The 21233-nt window shown below is 41.2% G+C and overlaps 1 protein-coding gene across 5 annotated transcripts in view; it reads right to left on the bottom strand.

Moving 5' to 3' along the window:
* Positions 1-18431, bottom strand: part of ppfibp2a (PPFIA binding protein 2a) — a 40815-nt gene extending 22384 nt beyond the window's left edge. For 2 of the 5 annotated variants that reach the window (XM_053500027.1, XM_053500026.1), the window contains exons 1-4: positions 18164-18431; positions 15478-15564; positions 7785-7898; positions 2528-2659 (exon numbers count right to left, since the gene is read on the bottom strand). In XM_053500027.1, the coding sequence (XP_053356002.1) occupies positions 2528-2659; positions 7785-7898; positions 15478-15564; positions 18164-18211 (381 nt within the window). In that variant the 5' untranslated portion in view covers positions 18212-18431. The remainder of the gene's footprint in view (positions 1-2527; positions 2660-7784; positions 7899-15477; positions 15565-18163) is intronic. The other 3 variants (XM_053500029.1, XM_053500028.1, XM_053500030.1) reach the window with 3 other exon arrangements.
* Between the last annotated feature and the right edge of the window lie 2802 nt (positions 18432-21233).

Raw genomic sequence — 21233 nt, forward strand, 5'->3', positions numbered from 1 at the left:
CTGGAGGAAACCTAACAAGCACGGGGGAGAACATGCAAACTCCATGCACGCAGACCCGAGGCAGACATCTATCCTTGTAATATATATCTGGTGATATTTAACAATGTTTTAAGGTTTTCTGAAACATGATTTTTATGTAGCATTTAAAGAAGAAGGGGAGGATTTTCCAGTATAAGTGCTTTTTAACAATTTGCTACTGTAGTTTGCAGAAAAATGATGAGGTCTTATTAACATCAAGTGATGACAAAAAAGACTAGTGGGAAAACAAATGTTTATAATATCAAATTATATTTAAAAAAACTATTCACAAATAGACAAAGATAAGTTATACGTAAAATGAAGAAACATTAGAGTGAAAATTGTAGACCACCTGCTTCATTACATTATCCTGCCATTGATTGTTTTCCTAAAATAAAATGCACAATTTTATTAACTTAATGGCTAATTATACACAATTAATTAGCTTAATGGCTAATCATACACAATTAATTAGCTTAATGGCTAATCATACACAGTGTTGAATAAACACTTTGGGACTTCATGTACTGTAAGTGCATCTGGACCAACAAATATACTCTGGGTGTTAATTCAACACCAAGACTTTTGCTGTGTAAATTAATTTTAATTTGTCGGAGATTACCAGGATTTACTGGAAAAAATTAAAAATAACCAACATAGAACCTAATGTTATTACTATGTGTATTTAGTGTGTATTCAGTGTGTATTCAGTGCAACGTTGACAATTTTGACCTCAGATCCGTCAATATAACCACCGATCAGGAGTCATATTTTAGTATCCAGACATACAGTTTGGTACTTAATGATGTAATACTTGCATGTTGCTGTAACACTTCAGCATGGGTGTAACACTAATTTGTTCAGCTGTTCCCTTGAGTCAACATATTCACACACACAGACGTCTGCACACTTGTCCACAAAGTAGAAGGCAAGGCATATTTTACATTAACAAATACTAGCTTTCCTGGCTAACCCCGTAATTACATCAGACGCAAAAGCCTTCATTTAGCAAAACCGTAATTAGTGCAAGAAAAGCCACAGATTAGTTGTTACAAATATATTGTTTCACACACACACACACGCGCGCATAAATTTGCTTCCCGGATCCTCTAACAGGCATCCTGTAAATGTGTGTTTAAAGTTTGGCAAATATAATACATTGAATAATAATAATAAAATACAGTTGCAAGCAATGATAGGTTTCCTCCGGGTACTCTGGTTTTCTCCCACATTCCAAAGACATGTAGGTAAGGTTAATTGACGTTCCCAAATTTGCTCGTAGTGTGTGAATGAGTGTGTGTACTTTATGTGTGTGTGCCCTGCGATGGACTGGCACCCTGTCCAGGGTGTATCCCGCCTCGTGCCTTAAGCCTCCTGGGATTGCATCCCCACCCAAAAAGACAGCGAGCACAGTGGGCACATGCATTAAAATATCATTACCAGTATGACATCATTTTAGAATAGGAGGTTTCAAAACATCCCAGTTGCTGTCACTCACCGTGATGTCACTGAACGTGATGTCACTGAACGTGATGTCGCTCAATGTGATGTCACTCAATACAATAAGTTTAAGGCATCGTCACAGCTGACTAGTCTAAGATATTAAAAATGCCTCCGCAATTTTGCAGCCTCAATGTATTAAGATCATATAGGATCACAATCCTTTGACTCTCAGGCATCCCAAAGACAGCAGATTCTGACCTTTCTTGGAAAACTTAAATAAATATAGTTGTAGTTGCAAGCAACAATGAGCGGGCACAAGCACTTTACGCTATCGTCTCCCAAACAGCGATTTTATACAGTAGTATTACTGCCACATCCCTTGTACTATTCCATAACAGGATGTGAACCCAAACCCATTAGGTTATGGGAAAGAAATACACCTGACATGTAAATGCAGTTCCGAAACATATTGCATGTATACTGCCGTTCAACTCTCAAATCTGATTGGTCAGAAGGTGTAACAGCGGCTTTGAGTGTAGCGTTGCTGCAGATCACAGGTTTATAATAATTCTAAGATTATCATGTGTACAAATAAACACATTTTATTCAGAAGGAGTCTCCAGTGTCAGCACATTATTAGAATCACATGTAAAACTGTAACTTTAGGTTTGCTGACATTTTAAGATCAAAAGACAGTGGTTTTTTGGGGCTTTTTTATGGGAAGAGAAAGAGAGGTAAAAAAGGGAAGCTGGAGAAGGAACAATAATGATAGATGACAGGATTGCAAAACATGAAATGTAACTATAAATGCATGAAAAAGAAAGTCTGCTTAGATTTAAATAAATAGATCAATTAATAAATTAAAACCATGGCAGGAGTGAAGATAGAGAGAAAGAGAAAACAAACACTTTGCACCACACACACCACCTGCACTGATTATTTTCCTAAACCAGTACAACACAGAGTGGTTTATTCCAGTAAGTTGTACAAGTTTCTACTCCGTTATAAAGACACTATCCTGTCCACGCCTGTGTGGTTCATTCCAGCATTTAGAGCCGTACAATACCTCAGCTTTGTGTTGTCTCTCCGCACTGTGATTCTGCCTCTCCTCCATGCTCACCAGCTTCAGTTTCAGATAGGAAACCTCATCCGTCAGATCTAGTTTCTGCGACTCGAGCGCAGTTCTTCTCAGTAGCTCCTAGACAATCCCACACACACACACACACACACACACACATGCAATCCCAGATGTGAAACCTTTAACACGACGTGTCTTCAAACAACACCCCCGAACTCTGGTGAGCTTCTGCTTGACGTTGGCTAAATATACACAGACTATGAAAGCTATATTTACTTCCCCTCTCTCGCCGACTGTATAACACAGGAGAGAGAGAGAGAGAGACAGTGAGAGAGAGAGAGACAGTGAGAGAGAGAGACAGAGAGTGAGTGAGCGAGCAAGGAAAGTGTCTCAAGATCAGTTTGGAAAGAACTGGGGATTTAATCCAAGCTCACGGAAGAAACACACACCCAGGACCAGTGACAAAAACAACAATTTGGACTTCAACCGGTCTGTTTAAAAGCAGGCCAGACTGGCCAGAAGGTGATTTTAACAGTCGTCCATCTGTCATATACTGTCCCACATCGGGAAGCTCACTTTTGAGCAAGTCTCGTGCCATTTCGAGACTGCACATGGAAAATATCATGGCTGTGCCACTGGGAGCGGATTGGCTTTTGGAGGCCAAAACCTCATCATGACCACATCTTCTAAAATTCTTCCCATCAGTCAAGCTAAAGCTGTAGATTCAATCAGGAGCAGTGGTTAAAAAAAAAAGGAACATAAATAACACAGATGTGTGCAATTAAATCTTTCAGAAAATGAGATGGGAATTCTAATTAAAGCACTCTGGAAAAGTTCACCAAAATGTTAGATACATAAATAAATAATAAATAAATAAATAAATATGTTTAAATAATCATTGTTTTTATTTTGGAGGGAAAGTAAAGGTTGGTTATTTATTTATATTTCAAATGTATAATATTTATAATATTTTTTTTATTTGATTTAGTTTTTTTCCCCCCAGTTTGACATTACTAATGGATCTATGTTTTTGTATTATTATTATTATTATTATTATTATTATTGCTGTTGTTGGTATTGATAATAATAATAATAATAATAATAATAATAATAATAATTGTTTACTTTTTTTTACTGGCCAGGCCACAGTTGTTCTTAATCTGCCTTGCCTGCCTAAATAAAGTTGTTTTTTTTTTTTTTTTATTATAAAACTTGTTTGTATACATGGTGACTTAAGACAGGATCCATATGCATTTCTACTTATTTAAAACTAGATTTTTTTTACAAAATTTTTATAATGATTATAATGTATTATATTGGATTTGATTATATTATATTAAATTAGATTTAATTAGATTAGATTAGATTAGATTAGATTAGATTAGATTAGATTCAACTTTATCATCACTGTGCAAAGTCCAAAACCAATAGAATGCAGTTAGAATCTAAGTGTCCTATTCACAATAAATTATAAATGAATATATACAGCTATGGGGTGACATGTACTGTACAGGGGAATGAATGTGTTATGTAAAGGAGGTGAAGTATTATAAATAGAATACATGTCATATGTATTTATGTATGCCTGTTCAAGCCATGTGCTGTGGTGGAGTATTGTTGAGAACATACAGTACTGTAATGTGTTGAACAGAATATACTGTACATAGAGTACAGCCTTTGATATAGTACAGTATATACACAACGGATTATGGATGGAATAAGTAGTTAGCATTTTAACCTATGTGTAGTAGAAAAGCTGCATGGTGTATGAGGTGTACAGTATAAGTTGAATTAAAAGTCAATATGACAGTATTACAGTGTGATCAGTGTGATTCAGTATGGAAACAGCCACAGGGTGAAATGGTATTTCTCAGTCTCTTTGTGTGTGCATGTTACCGGTAGTGCTTTAACGATGGGAGGGGGAGTCCATGATTAGGGTGAGAGGTGTCTTTGATAAAGCCTTTTGAAGATGGAACAGAACCAGACCTACTGTAACACCACTCTACTTTTTTTTCTTTCTGAGCTGATCTGTAGTCTGTAGTCTGATCAGAATCGGCCCAGAACAATCGTTGGCCAGGCTGTCTTACAGGTTGTTACTTAAGAAAAAAAATGTTTTGAAATATGAAATCTTTAAATAAGTCATCCTGAAAGGCTTTTTGGATTCGCTGTGTCTCAAGCCTTATTGACTTAAATCACAGCAATTCTTTATCAATTTCCTGCAAAGACAGTGTTACATGTGAGTAGCTTTTGTTATCAGTGTTTTCAACAAATCATACAAAAGATAAAACGATATCACTGCCATTAAATTGACTTGATTTTCACTTCATTTTGCTTAGTCTACTTTGGCTCTTTCCTGCCCACTTCTCTCTTTTTGCTTATTATCTTCTCTTATTTCCTCCAAGTCTGGACGATGTAACCCTGCAGCTGAAGCTCAGCTTACCTGGCCAGACTACACCATCCTGACTGGGCACAAACCAAACGTCCCAGGATCCTGTAAAATATTTGTGTTGTCAAGGCAATGTTAGTCTGACCTTGTGGTATTTCTTTCTGTAAAGCTTCAAAACTCAAGAGCCCATGTACAGCTCTTACTTTAAAGACATCTGGCTTTACATGATATATAAAAAGGAAGTGAACATAAGGTAGGAGGAACATACTGTATAATGGGGAAGATGAACGTTAATGATAATACTATGGAAATAATGTAACAGAAGCTTGATGGAGAAAATACAAGCTTTTCAGAAAAAGAAACCTTCAAAAGAGAGTTGACGGTAAACAGCGAGTAGACTGACAGACTAAACAATCTGCAACAGCAAACAACAACGTCTGAGATTGTTTTATTTTAAGCAAGAGCTGCAAAAAAAAGCACTGCAAGTTCAATCAACTGGAGAACCACTAAAAGGTTCTAAGTAGAATGTGAAAAGTCATTGGATTTGTTTTTTTCTGGATTGTCACTCTGCTAATAAAAAAACAAGGATCTAACTACCAATTAAACAAAATTCAGCCTGACTCATTGATGAATAATAAACATATACTGTATTAGTAAATGTGTTAAGGAACTAGAACATAACTGCTTGTGGAAGGCAGTGACAGAACAAAGTATCGACAAAGTGTCTCTGTGGGAATTCATGTCCATTCATTCTGTAGATCATTTATGAGGTCAGGCACTGATGTTAGACAGGAAGTCCTGCCTTGCAATCTCCGTTCCAGCTCATTCCAAAGGTGCTCGATGGGGTTGAGGTCAGGGCTCTGTGTTTGGGCCGGTCAAGTTCTTCCACACCGAACTCATCAAACCATGTCTTTAAAGTCCTTGCTTTGTGCACTGGAGCTCAGTCATGTTGGAAGAGAGGAGGACCTTCACCAAACTGTTGCCACAAAGTTTCATAGAAGCAGAGATGCCTTGGAATGCTGAAGCGTTAAGATTTAACAAGTTTGGCCAAATGCTTTTGTCAACATGGTGTAGACATATGTACTACTATGAATGGGTTTTATATTATTTAAAAGAAAATGTCATTTTGGCTTAAGGTACATCAGTAAGGCTATGGTAATGTGTTTAAGCCGAAGATATAAAATATTATTTGTACAGGTATACTCTAGAGCATGGTCCAATCTCATTTTTACTAATATTTCCAGTACAACAATGGGGACATTCTACACCCGACATTTGCAAGAACTCCAAACATGATGGACTCTCCAGATTTATAGGGTGACCAAAGCCCCAAGAAACAAACTGGTTAAAGGTTAATATTGTATGTGGCATCATATACACACACCAACAGTAACTACTGTACAATATCGCCATACAACATTATAACATACTTTATATCAGCCTTGGATAGCATTGGCGTTTTGGGTTAAGCGTTAGTCTTGTTGTTAGCCATTGTTATGTCGGTGATATACGTCCATATTTTTACAATGTGTTGATGTAACTAATACTAACATACACTAAACTAATACACTAATGACACTTGTGTCTATCATTTCATCAATTAAATTTGGATGATGCGGAACAAAGTGGGATCCGACAGTGTTGAGAGCATTTCTCCTCTTGTTTTTTGTTTTTGTTTTTATGCATTTTCATATGTACTGTACACTGGTAATGGCTGAAGAGTATACTGTACTTCATGGTCCAAAGGACGTCACACAGTCTAGTGAAAATAGTGAGTCGTTTCCCTGGTAGCAGCATTCAAAGACACACAACCAGACACAGATTCACTGGAAAATGACCGCGAATCAGTTTAACTGCTTAAAACAAACATAGAATAAACATTCTGGAGGAAAATGCAATACGTTTTAGTCTACTGTTGAAAAAAAAATTTGATTTTCTCCTTCTGTTTATTGGCCTGTATTTCAAGCGTTAAAGGGCACCTGTTATGGGAAATTCACTTTTTAGTGAATGTTGTTTAGACAATCAGATTGGTCTCCAGTGTGTATACAAATAAAAACATGAGAAAAATTCCCTTCCTGCCTTTTGTCCTTTTTCCATATTTGTATTGGCAAGAGCTACAACAAGATAAATAGATTTCCCGCTGCCTCCTCAATGTAAGAAGAGCGCCTCCCACTGCTTGCTGCGTACAGTAGCTCTGCTGCTCTCTAGTGACGCGTGGCTTGGCTTTTTTTTTTTTTTCATTTACATAAAGACTGAAATGGCGTGTTTGGAAGAGGAGTTTGAGGTATGGGAAAATTGCATTATCTGAGTGTTATTTCAGCTGGAGAATTATCAGACACACACTTTGGAGGAGCTCAACATTGTGTTAGATTGTCAAAGAAATAGTAAAGTATGGAATATTCAATGTATTTGTGTACAGTAAATTAATGATTCTTAAAACTCACTCAGGAAAAAAAAAATCGCGCCCATTCATGACAAAACTACCAACACAGAGTTGATTGTATTTTCATTTACAGTCACAAGGTTAAACTTTGCTTATCTTATGTTCACTTTCTTTGCTTACTTCACCAACACTTACTCAAACTCATTAAAAAAAAAAATAATAATAATAATAATGTACATTTCTCACATCACAAAGCTACCAACACCAGCACTGGATCAGCATTCAAAGGACCTCATTTTGTACAAACTCAAGCAACCTGATCACCTAAATTGTTAGAACTTGCAGTATTCTGTACTGTACTGTATGTTTGTTCCATTGTTTGAACCTGAACCTGAACCTTCATACAATCCAGTCCCATAAATTCTTACACAAGTGCAACTTTAAAGCTGTACTGTAGTAAAGATTAGACATGTTACCTGTTGCAGCATTTCTTCGGTAGAGTTCAGCTTGTGCTGGTGCTCTTCAAGGGAATTCTCCAGGACCTTGATCTTCTCTCCTTGAGCCTCCACTTGGTCTGTCAACACACTCACCTGCGTGTGTTTGTATAGTGAGTAAGAGAGAGAGAGAGAGAGAGAGAGAGAGAGAAATCTTAATCACAAAGCTGTAAATCTCCCATGACTTCCACAAAACAAACCAGACTCCCAGTTCAACGAAAGTGCGCCTCCCTTTTCCTGAAGCATTCACATAAATAGCACGAAGAATAAAAACTCAAATATAGACTTTGGATTTGCTTTTAGTCTAGATTTGCTCTCAACCAGTTGTTGCTAATATGCAATAATCCAAATCAAATCCAAGTTTCGAAACAGTGGACTACAGTCTGAGCTGATAATCCTGAGCAAGCAAAACCAAGGCCTGGAGGATTATTATTATAGCTGCAACATTATAATCACATTTCAGGGGGGAAAAAAATAAATTGCTGCTCAGCAAGCTGGTGGATTGGCTGCCGTGTCGGTTTCCAGCTCTTGGCTTAAGTGCAGAGGTATTTTACTCAACCATTCAAGCATGTGACAGAGTCGGGGAGGAAGGACGGCCTTCCTGGCAAAGCTTAGTTTCAGTTCACAGAGTAACATTATCGGAATAAAGTTCAGGATTACAAGACAGATCACAAAATTGCTTCCACTGGGCAAATTCATCGTGATCATCATCATCATCATCATCATCAGTTATCAATTACTGTAAATAGTAGTGACTACAGCATGGAGAAAGACATCTTGACATCAATGAGTAACAAAAGAGTAAATGAGAGATACAATGCAATTAAATGATAAAAGGAAAGTATAATCAGGACCATAAATAAATAATATTCTATAAATAAATTCGATGAAAACTGGGAGAAAATAAAAAATTTAGTGTTAACACTATAAACATACAATCAAGTCACAAGCTAATAAATGCGTTTAATTAAATACATTTAAATATTAATATATTAATAAAAAATAAGGTATGTGTCACGAACCTGCACAACCAACCCAGCACGTCCAGGTCATAACTCCACCAAAGGTCTTCCACAATCCCTGAGTTAATTACCTGAGCGCACCTGCTACTAATCCGGCATTTCACCCTCGGCTTTAAAAGGACGCCGAAAGCTCCACTCATTGCCGATGTATCTTACTCGCGTGCCTATTGTCCCGTTTCCATAGTGATTTGTCTTAGTGCTTCAATTCTGTGTTTCGACCCTGCCCGTTTTCTGGATTCTGTCTTGTGTCTAGCCCTTTGGAATATCCTTCAGTGTTTTTTCGCCTACGTGTATGACCTCGCAAGCCTACTGGACCTCGGATAGAGTACTCACGTCTTGGATTTCTTCTCCCCCTCGCTGCTGGAACTCTGGATACCGAACCCTGCCTGGTAAAGAACGACTCTTCTTGTCCCTCGCTTCACTTTCTCCGCGAACTCGGCTTTTCATCTGGCGACACGAGCACTTCCGTGTTCGCGGATCTCAGGAGAGCGCTCGCGCTGCGCGCCGGACCTCCGCGCTCATCAAGAGAATCACACTGCTGCTTTTCGCCTTGCATCCTCTGCTTGTTTAACGCTTTTAAAAGCGAGATACGCTCGCAAAGAGTAGAGAAAGACCCGAGGCAATTCAGCGATCTACTTCCGGGATTGTGGAGATTCCCCGCGTCATAGCCCCGCCTTCTCTCTCGTCATTAGGGGCTTCCCCAGGTCCTCAGTCACTAAGCACACACACACACGCACCTCCTCCCTTCTCCACTCTTAGTGCTCTGATATCCTAAACTTCTCTGGATTCTAATAAAATCTCATAAGAAAGAACTGTCTGCTATTGGGTTCACTCCTATTCATCCCCGCCTGTGACAGTATACATCGGCCATGACGAACCCAGCGGACTTAGAGCAGTTAAGGCAAGCACTCTCACAACAGGGGGCGCTGCTGGGCTCTCACCAACAAAGCATCCAGGAGGTGACACACACTCTCTCTTCCATCACCACTCAACTTCAGCAACTCTTAACTAACCCTCCTCCGGCCCCGACGCAAATCCCACGTCATGAACCCCGACTTCCAAACCCACAACCATATAACGGTGAGCCCGGAACGTGTCGTTCCTTTCTTTCCCAATGCTCATTGTTGTTGGAGCTCCAGACGTCCCTCTTCCCTACTGAACGCTCTAGAGTGGCTTATGTGATCACGCTCCTCACCGACCGAGCTCGCGAATGGGGGACTGCGGTTTGGGATGCTAACGATCCATGCTGCTCCTCTTTCAAATCATTCACGGAGGAGATGAGAAGGGTATTTGACCGCTCCCACTCGGGCAGAGAGGCAGCCAGACATCTGCTGGAGCTCCATCAAGGTTCTCGTTCTACATACGATTATGCCATTGAGTTCCGTACTCTGGCGGCTTCTGCTAACTGGGACACCCAAGCACTTTATGATGCCTTTCTCCATGGTCTATCCGAGGATGTTAAGGACCATCTGATCAGCCAGGAACTCCCCAGTGATCTAAATGGTCTCATGGACTTAGCAGGACGGGTAGACGCACGTCTAGCACAGAGACGCCGTCATCGAGCCCCTCGACCTACCTCTGAGTCCAGACTTTCAGCTTCACCCTTACGTCCGTCCAACTCTGTCTCATCGCCAAGCTTCAGGTCAGACCCAGAACCCATGCAAGTGGGTCGAGCCCAGATCTCTCCAGAGGAACGTCAGCGGAGAATCCAATCCGGTTCCTGTCTTTATTGTGGCCAGATTGGTCACTATCGTCTCCAGTGCCCGTTAAAAGCAAAGCCCCTCCGGTGAACCTAGGGGCTCTGGAGGGGCCCACCACTAACCATTTCCCTAGCCCACGTCCCCTCCTCCCAGCCATTATCGTAGTACAAGGCAGGTTTCACACGATCTCAGCTTTAATTGACTCTGGATCTGATCAGAACTTAATTTCCGCCTCAAAGGTTCAGGAACTTAATCTCCCAACACAAACTCTGGAGAACCCATTAGCTGTTCTGGCCCTCGATGGGACCCGTCTGCCAGTTATCACCCAGCGTACGGCCCCGATAACCCTACAGATTTCCGGTAACCACACTGAGGAGACCTCCTTCCTGGTCATGAGGAACGCCCACTCCTCTCTGGTTCTCGGACGCCCCTGGTTGACTCGTCATAACCCCCGCATCGACTGGGCCAAGAACATCATTCAAGAATGGAGCCCTTCGTGTCTTTCATCCTGTCTCAGGTCAGCTCACGTTTCCCCACTTACGTCCTCCAACAAAGAAGAGTTCCCTGACCTCTCAGCCATCCCTCCTGACTATGCTGACCTCAAGCAGGTCTTTAGCAAATCACGGGCTCTCTCTCTGCCACCTCACAGACCTTACGACTGTGCCATTGACCTCCTCCCGGGTTCTATGCCACCACGGGGAAGGTTGTATTCACTTTCATTACATGAGAGGGAGGCCATGGACAGGTATATAACAGAATCTTTGGCCGCAGGGATCATTCGACCGTCCTCATCCCCCGCCGGGGCGGGATTTTTCTTTGTGGCTAAAAAAGACAAGACGCTCCGTCCGTGCATTGATTACCGAGGACTAAACGAAGTAACCATCAAGAATCGCTATCCTCTTCCCCTAATGTCAACGGCCTTCGATCTCCTGCAGGGAGCTAATACTTTCACTAAACTTGATCTCCGTAATGCCTACCACCTTGTCAGGATTAAGGAGGGAGATGAGTGGAAAACAGCCTTTAACACCCCATCGGGCCATTATGAATATTTGGTCGTACCGTTTGGTCTAGCCAATGCCCCAGCCGTGTTTCAGTCCCTGGTCAACGATGTTCTTAGAGATTTTCTAAACATCTTTGTCTTTGTATATCTCGACGACATCTTGATTTTTTCTCGCTCCTTGGAAGAACACAAGAAACACGTACGCCAGGTATTACAGAGACTTCTAGAAAATCAGCTGTTTGTTAAAGCGGAGAAGTGTGAGTTTCACCGTCAGACAATCTCCTTTTTAGGGTTCATAATCACTCCGTCTAAGATCCAGATGGACCCAGCTAAGGTGAAAGCAGTGACTGACTGGCCGAAACCATCCACCCGAAAGGATCTCCAACGCTTTCTTGGCTTCGCCAACTTTTACCGCCGATTCATCAAGAACTACAGCACCATAGCAGGTCCACTCATCACTCTCACCTCCACTAAGACCCCTTTTCAGTGGTCCAAACAGACAGAGGAGTCATTCTCTAGATTAAAGAATCTGTTCACTTCAGCACCCATTCTCACACAGCCAGACCCTGCTCTCCAGTTTGTTTTAGAAGTAGATGCCTCAGATTCCGGGGTGGGAGCTGTCCTGTCTCAGAGAGCTCGATCAGATGGCAAACTGCATCCTTGCTGTTTTTTCTCTCGTCGTCTCTCAGTCACAGAAAGGAACTATGGGATTGGTGATCGGGAGTTACTAGCAATAAAGCTGGCGCTAGAAGAATGGAGACACTGGCTCGAGGGTTCCGAGATCCCTTTTCTCATCTGGACGGATCATAAAAACCTTGAATATCTCAGATCAGCCAAGCGCCTTAACGCTCGTCAAGCCAGATGGTCCTTATTTTTCTCCCGCTTCGACTTCTCCCTATCCTTCCGGCCAGGAAGCAAGAACACCAAGCCCGATGCTCTCTCCCGTCAGTTTGTCTCGATCACAGACGACACCCCTATCTGCACCATCCTGCCGCCACAATGTATTATTGGAGCTACCTCCCTCAACATTGAGGCCCAAGTTAAGCAGGCATTGGAACAGGTACCCGATTCCCCAAAGGCACCCCTGGGTAGACTCTTTGTACCACCAGTAGCTCGCCCCCAAGTCCTGGAATGGGGGCATAGCTCACGCCTAGCCTGCCATCCTGGCGCAGCTCGCACCCTCTCCCTGATCCAACAACGCTTCTGGTGGCCCTCTGTCAGAGACGACACCCGCCGGTTTGTGGCCGCCTGCGATATCTGTGTTCGCAACAAGACCAGCAACAAACCACCAGCAGGCCTCCTCAGACCACTTCCAGTGCCCCATAGACCTTGGTCCCACATCGCCTTAGATTTCGTCACGGGACTCCCAGAGTCTGAGGGTTATAATTGTATTTTGACCATTGTCGACCGCTTCTCCAAGGCTGTCCACTTTGTTCCCCTGGTTAAACTCCCCTCCGCCAAGGAAACAGCTGAATTACTCATCCAACACGTATTTCGCCTTCATGGCATCCCTGTAGATATCGTCTCAGATCGCGGACCCCAGTTCTCTGCCCAGTTCTGGACGGCATTCTGTAAATTACTGGGAGCCACTCCCAGCCTGTCATCTGGCTACCATCCTGAGACTAATGGCCAGACCGAAAGAGCCAATCAGGACCTTGAGACAGCAATTCGGTGCATGACGTCCAAAGACCCACGCTCCTGGAGCCGAATGTTACCATGGGTCGAGTATGCACACAATTCTCTACCCACAGCAGCTACAGGCCTCTCCCCTTTCCAGTGTTGTCTAGGCTACCAGCCTCCCTTATTTCCATCCCAAGAGGAGGAGGTGGCAGTTCCCTCTGCCCAGACTTTCATGCGTCGTTGCAAGAGGACCTGGCTACGAGCGAGAGCTAAGCTTCGAGATTCAATATCTCAGTTCAAGCATCAGGCTGATCGCCGCCGTTCCACAGCCCCTACCTACCGCGTTGGACAGAGAGTCATGCTCGCCACTCGCAACATCCCCATCAAGACACTCTCCCGCAAGATCGCTCCCAGGTTCATTGGGCCATTCACTATAGTCAAGATCATCAACCCCTGCGCAGTCAGACTGCTCCTACCGTCCACTATGCGACGCATCAACCCTTCATTTCATGTCTCCCAGATAAGACCCATAGTATCATGCCCACTAAGTCCGCCCGCCCGCCCTCCTCCTCCCCCACAGCTCATTGACGGTAGTGATGCATTCACGGTTCGCAGGCTCTTGAAAGCACGGCGCCGAGGTAAGGGGCTCCAATACCTCGTGGATTGGGAGGGTTATGGTCCTGAGGAAAGGAGTTGGATACCATCTAGGTTCATCTTAGACCCCTCACTCATCACTGACTTCCACCAACAACATCCGGGAGAGCCATCTCTGACGCCAGGTGGCGTCCGTAGGAGGGGGGGTACTGTCACGAACCTGCACAACCAACCCAGCACGTCCAGGTCATAACTCCACCAAAGGTCTTCCACAATCCCTGAGTTAATTACCTGAGCGCACCTGCTACTAATCCGGCATTTCACCCTCGGCTTTAAAAGGACGCCGAAAGCTCCACTCATTGCCGATGTATCTTACTCGCGTGCCTATTGTCCCGTTTCCATAGTGATTTGTCTTAGTGCTTCAATTCTGTGTTTCGACCCTGCCCGTTTTCTGGATTCTGTCTTGTGTCTAGCCCTTTGGAATATCCTTCAGTGTTTTTTCGCCTACGTGTATGACCTCGCAAGCCTACTGGACCTCGGATAGAGTACTCACGTCTTGGATTTCTTCTCCCCCTCGCTGCTGGAACTCTGGATACCGAACCCTGCCTGGTAAAGAACGACTCTTCTTGTCCCTCGCTTCACTTTCTCCGCGAACTCGGCTTTTCATCTGGCGACACGAGCACTTCCGTGTTCGCGGATCTCAGGAGAGCGCTCGCGCTGCGCGCCGGACCTCCGCGCTCATCAAGAGAATCACACTGCTGCTTTTCGCCTTGCATCCTCTGCTTGTTTAACGCTTTTAAAAGCGAGATACGCTCGCAAAGAGTAGAGAAAGACCCGAGGCAATTCAGCGATCTACTTCCGGGATTGTGGAGATTCCCCGCGTCATAGCCCCGCCTTCTCTCTCGTCATTAGGGGCTTCCCCAGGTCCTCAGTCACTAAGCACACACACACACGCACCTCCTCCCTTCTCCACTCTTAGTGCTCTGATATCCTAAACTTCTCTGGATTCTAATAAAATCTCATAAGAAAGAACTGTCTGCTATTGGGTTCACTCCTATTCATCCCCGCCTGTGACAGTATGAACAAATAACATTTTATGAACAGTATATAAAGTTAACAAACTTAAAGAGAGAGAGAGAGAGAGAGAGAGAGAGAGATAACTTCGCCCCTGTATTCCCTGAATAGGTTTGTTAAATAATATTATTATTTAGTGAGTAAACTATAATTCTATTAAAACTATTAAACTATTAATATTTCAGAGTGAAACTGGTTTATCCTATCAATGAGCTGAGACGTTAAATAACGTAGGTCATAATGACTTGATACTTTCTAGTCTTTATTTGTCACATAAACATTACAAGCGAAATTCTTTTCTCCACATATTGCTTCTTGTTAGGGGGCTGAGGTCAGAGGTCAGGTCAGCCAGGATATGGAGCCCCTGGAGCAGACAGGGTGAAGGGTCTCACTCAAGGGATCAACCATGGCTACTTGGAGGGGCTCGGGCTTAAACCTTTGACCTTTTGATCAGTAAACCCAAAGCCTTACCTCTCTGAGCTACGGTACCCCAAATAATTTATAATGGTTATAAAAGTTCATCTAAAGCCAGCTTATAAACATATTACAGCTTTAGATGCACAGTTCTGGAAAACAAAATTCGATAAGAGAAGAAATAGGAATTAAAGATAAGAATACGACAAAGATAAAAAAAAATAATAATCGGTATACGGTCTACGTCTTACCTGTAACACGAGTGATTCTTTATCTCCCTCGAGTCGACAGAGCCGTTCTTGATAGCTCTCGTTGTTTCCCAGCGCTTGCAGGTTGACCTACAGAGCAGCAATCAATCACAACCTGTCTCACGTTCAAACAGCTAGTTTTTAATCAACTTTTAACTATGTATTAAACCAAACTCTATCCTACTGTAGCAAGTTCTCTGGTTTGTGAATAATTGTTTTTCCTAAATTCTTGCATGGTCCTCATATCAGTGGAATGCCTTGGATCATTATAAGTTTGCACTCCATTTAACAGTATGCTAACAGATGCTGATCTACTGTCCACAGTTTACAAACTTCAGGACTCGTAATTAGTAGAGCACTATGGAGAAGGTAGTAGAGTGGTCGATATACTTTATTAACTAATTGGTTGTTTGTACAATTAAACTGCACAAATATGTTTCAAAATAAAGAGTCAGACAAAAAATTTATACACACTTCAGAAAAAAAAATTATACATATTTCAATACTACATTTATTGCTATATATAAAATATTATGATAATAATGCGATAATATAATTATTATAATATTGATCATACTATTTTACTTTTCCTGTATGAATTGTTTTGGCTGACTCTGTGTATGCGTATTAAAGAAAATAACACACACTTTACGGTATGCTTTAATAGACATTCCGCAGACACGTGACCACAATGACGTCAGTCACAACAGTGGACAGGAAATGTTGTGCTTTACACCTCATACAATGATTAACTAATACTGACACAATGACACCCCAATGATTTCAGCAAACATTTTAGTATATCTTCTCGAAGGACAATACTATAGAAATTAAACTTGGATATATTTTAGAGGAGTTAATGTGCAGATTGTGTAACAGTTTATATTTACTGTCCTCTAAAAATAACATGCAGAACTTATTGTCAAAATGCAAAGTGAGTGAGTGAGTTATGTGAGATACTGGAACAGCTAACAGCTAAGCCCTTGTTCACACGGGCGTAAAATTTGAGCATTTTTCTTCGCGGATCAAGCGAGTGTTTTCTACACGTAGGAGTCAATGCGAATGTTCACACAGGCTTTGATGACGTGCTTTTGTCCGGCTGTGCGTTTATACGGCATTAAAAAAACGTTGCATGCAGCTTTTTCTTCCCGTTCAAAACCCAAATAACGCAAGGAAACCGCTTCTAGTGCGTTTTCTTTACGTTCATTTTACGCTTCGGAGAACCCGATATATCCCATGATCCTACATGCTTAACACAGGGAAATGCGGAAAAAGGCAAAATAAAATAAAATAAATTGTTAAAAAAAATATGCGGAAATTTTCAAATTTCTTCATAAACCACAAATAAAACTTCCTTTAATCCGACGTTGTGCAGTCAGAGAGTGAACCCTGTAGCGACGGGCTTTCTTATCCAGTTCCCGACACATTGCCCCCACAGGCTAACACACAAACTACAATTTGGGCTGCAGGCTGACGTTAGACAGAGACAAACGAACGACAGTGTAGAAGTCAATCAATCGCCACTACAAAACGCAACATAAACGTCTAGGACGTTCAGAGCACGTTCGTTTATCCAAAAATTTAACGCCCGTGTGAACAAGGCTTAACTGTTCTGTGATTCAATCAGAAATAGCACTAAATGGAAAGCTGGTGCAGTCTACAGGGTGTATAATCCCTTGTTCCACACACTAAGTAGTGCCCTTGATCAGGGGTTAGAGTGGGATTCAGCCTTGTGTTAGAAGCTAGTTAGCATTGGAGCTCGCATTAGCCATGAACAAAACAACACAGACGGTTCAGAGGCGATTAGGGATGACTAGAAATTTGCCTCCTTTTTCTTCTTCTTCTTCTTCTTATTATTATTATTTAAAAGTACTTCATTATACTGTTTATTTGTTTAGAGTTGAGTTTTTCTTTTATTTTAACAGCTATTGTACAAGCAGTGTATACTCGTATTTTTTTTTATATATAAAGCCCTGAAACTGGAGACTCCTTCCATAAATGTTAAATCTCATTACAGACAATCAACACAAGTTCTTTTCATTTGTTCCCCTGCCGTGTTAATTGTCCAACTATAGATGTGTGTTCGTTGCTTCTATAGACTTGCTACAACAGCATGATAGAACAAGTTCATGCGTTAAAACTGTGATTTTAAGTGAAGCTCGAGCGTTTTTTTAAGAAAACTAATCAACAACTGTTAACCAATCAGAGATAAGAATCTAATAATCCTGTGGTCTTATTTAATTATTTTCAGGTGTGAAGATGTTCTACTGCTGGACACACAGACTTCTAACACAACTCCACAACTAAATAATACAAAGCCGTACAGGGTTTTATTTTATTTTTTCTTACAGTGTGTATCTTTTGTAAATATTGCATTTCACACAGAATGATCCTTTGTTCTTTCACTATTCCTAATATTTCCGTGGATGTTTTTTTTTTCTTCTGAACCTCCGCTGTCCGTGTCAGTGTCAGCAGCTGCCAAGTTTAATTCCTTCCACTTCTAATAAAACTATTCTCCGTCTCAGACTCGTCATTGATCTCCTGTATCCCTCTGTACACTGCGAGAGCGTGAGCAAGAACCGTGCGGTTTCTGTGGTGTCAACAAGCCAGACGCTCAACACAGACTAAACTGGAAGTAGAGTGTAAAGTGAGCGATGAAGTCAAGGATAGGAGAATAACGTCCGCTTACCTTTCTAAGCCAAGTAAAATGTTTGTAAAGTTCAATGTCACACTCCATGATTCAGGGCCATGATCCTGCCTGCTTCTTCTCATGTACAGGACCATCAACAAAAGTGGAAGTAAATGCAGAACTAAACCTTGAAATGAACAGAGCTCTAATCAATGTCTTCTCTCTTTCAGTATGTGAGTGTGTGTGCATGTGTGTGTGTGTGTGTTTGAGGTTTTCTTCCCCTGTCTGGAGGTTGTTTATGGCTCCTAAGCATCTGGTTTGGAGCACGGAGAAGGCAGCAGTCTTTAACATCAGACTGCGGTTGTGCCACTAAGATCTCAGCAGCTGCACTCTCCCTCCCTTTCTCCTTTCTTTATTCTCCTCCTCCATCCCTCTCTCTCTCTTTTTTTCTTTTTTTTTCTCGCTCTTTTCACCTCTCTTCTTACATAATTCTCGCTCCTAATTCTATGACACTGTTTCTTTTAAACCTGCTTACTCATGAATAGTGATCAACCCCCCCCCCCCCCCCCCCCTTAGCTTTGTTGTTGTGCCGTCTTAGATCTCATTAGCGAGTACTTCAGAATGCAAGGCCAGCTCATGTAGGGTCTATGTGTAGCGATCGCACACGCATGTGACACACGTGTTGCACGGAGGGGGGGGGCTAATAAATTAGGTAAAGGGGTACCAGGGGAAAAGGGGAGGTAAAACCAGGGGAAAAGAGAACAAAGAACAGGATGGGATTCTGCAGGGTGAAATGGGTGAAATAAAATGATTTCATAACAAAAAGTTTTGTGCTAAAGATATCCACATCGTACCTAAAGCGAATAAACAAAATGATATCTCAAACGAAGGAAATAGTTATTTTCTGCCGTAGGATCTACAGTATTCCTTTAGTTCCAGTCCAGACTTGCTGCTCTACTCTTTCTGGAATCATTAATTATATTATGTCTATATCAGTCTCTAAACTGACTTTAACACAGTTTCCCAGTGGCAACCTGGCAGAAGGAGAACCAAATCAGACACAAGCCCCTGTGAATCACATGACCGACTGGATATACAGGTTTGCTAACTTGGCAATAACCATAATAAGTGGGCAAGTTCCAAGATACATGACCAGTCTGGCTTTGTAAACACTTGGGTATGACACTTAACCCATTTTGTGACAATTCAGACCCGGAGTCATTGTCTGGTGAAATACGCTGCGCTCAAGTTACAACGCAGAAATTACACAAATTGCATTTTATCAGATCCAACTGACATGAGTGAAAATTGTCAACTCTGAGTTCTCGTAGCTTTTTCTTTTAACGTAGATGTAGGGATCATTGTAATCGTCATCATTCAGCGTGAACAGCAGCAGAATTTAAAAAACAATGACTATTATCACATGACACATTCCGTAGAAAAGGATTATGCGATTTGCACCAGCAAAACTAGATGTTCAAAACAATTGACCACATTTCACAGAAGAGGTGTGTTCACCCTTAAGACAGACATCGGTCATTTGTGGTTAGGGACGTGAGCTGTCAAAAGATCAAATTCAATCCAAGGAAAAAAAAATATATTATTTCAATCAAGTCTAAAATGTAAACATATTAGCAAAATAAAATTAAACCCAGTAAATAACTGAAAAATCTGTCTCATCTAAAAGAAATACTAGCTAAAGAAAATGTATTCAGCGTTGCTTATGTAACTATAACTTTCAAACCAGCTGTTATTAAACAGTTATTAAAACCCCAACCTTAACCATGGATGTAAATATAAAATCTGACTTTTACAATCATGTAGTTCAACAGCAAAATTTTTGTGTTTATACAACAACCATTATATAAATTTCATGCCTGAACCTCAGTCAAGATTGAGAACACGTCAGAAAAATAGAAAAGCGCTGGTTAAAGTGGTAAATGACCCAACGCTGTCCTTGGACTAGCAATGACTCATTTCGGTGCTGTTTATTGGACTATTTTTATAGACACCAATATTGTTCTGGGCTAAATAGAAATTTGTGTTGGAGTCAAAGGAAGAGCCTTGGCTTAGACATTTTTTCTGCATGACTGAGTGTAAAATACTTTTGTAAGTCTGGCATTCCACAGGGCTCTGTTCTAGTGCCTCTGTTTTTCTGATTCATAATTTTTCTCCGTACAGTATATCCTGCCATGGAGTGCTATTAAACATAACAGTTTTCGTTTTACCAGGAAATAAAGATTTTATCCTAACAATTTTAATATCTAAAACTTTTTAATCAACTATACCAATTTTAATCAACTCGTAGCTAAGAGCCAAAATAACTTAAGTTTTGCTTTGGCTGGAATTACTGTGTGCCTACCGTATAACATGCAGTGTCTAACATGCAGAAGCTTATTTATAGTAAAGTGCAATAATTTACAGGTCAAACAAACACAGCACCAAAGGACATAACTGATCCATCACATCTACCAGCATTTTATCCAGCTACAACAAAAAAAGTTTGCACTGTAGTGGCGGGACCTTGTCTCCTTAGGGTATCCTCGTGTTCTTCACAGAGTTTAGTGTCAAGGGTGTCCCTCAGATCCTAAACGTCTACAGAAACCTTAGAGACAGATGCAGCAGTGTGGAGCAGAACTTGCGCACAGCTCGTCTTATCCATTTGAAGAATAGTCTTAGACCCTAAAGTGGTTTTAGATATACAGTACACCTGTTTACTTATGTATTGGTAAAAAAAAAAAGAGAGAGAGCTTCCCATGTGGGTGTGCATGCCTCCTTCTTTACAAATGTTCCCAAACTGCTACCTGTCTATTCATGTCTGATCCATTTCTCCTGGATTTTAATAAAAATTTGTGACAGATAAAAACATGAGGTTATATTGTTAGGGCACATCACAGCAATTTGCCAAGATTTGATTTTTTTTATTTTTTATTTTTTTTACAGAATAACAGATCATATTTTTTAGCCATTTATAGTTATTATTTTTATAATGAAACATAAAAGAATGTACAGTATTTCCTGTAATCACTTATGTTTTATTAGCTATAAATAAATATTACAGGTATGTCATCAACCTCTCTCTCTCTATTTGTTGGAGAAAAATGAGATAAAAGAAAGAAATATATCAATA

This window comes from Clarias gariepinus, chromosome 7 (genome assembly GCF_024256425.1).
Source record: "Clarias gariepinus isolate MV-2021 ecotype Netherlands chromosome 7, CGAR_prim_01v2, whole genome shotgun sequence".
NCBI classification, from domain to species: domain Eukaryota; kingdom Metazoa; phylum Chordata; class Actinopteri; order Siluriformes; family Clariidae; genus Clarias; species Clarias gariepinus.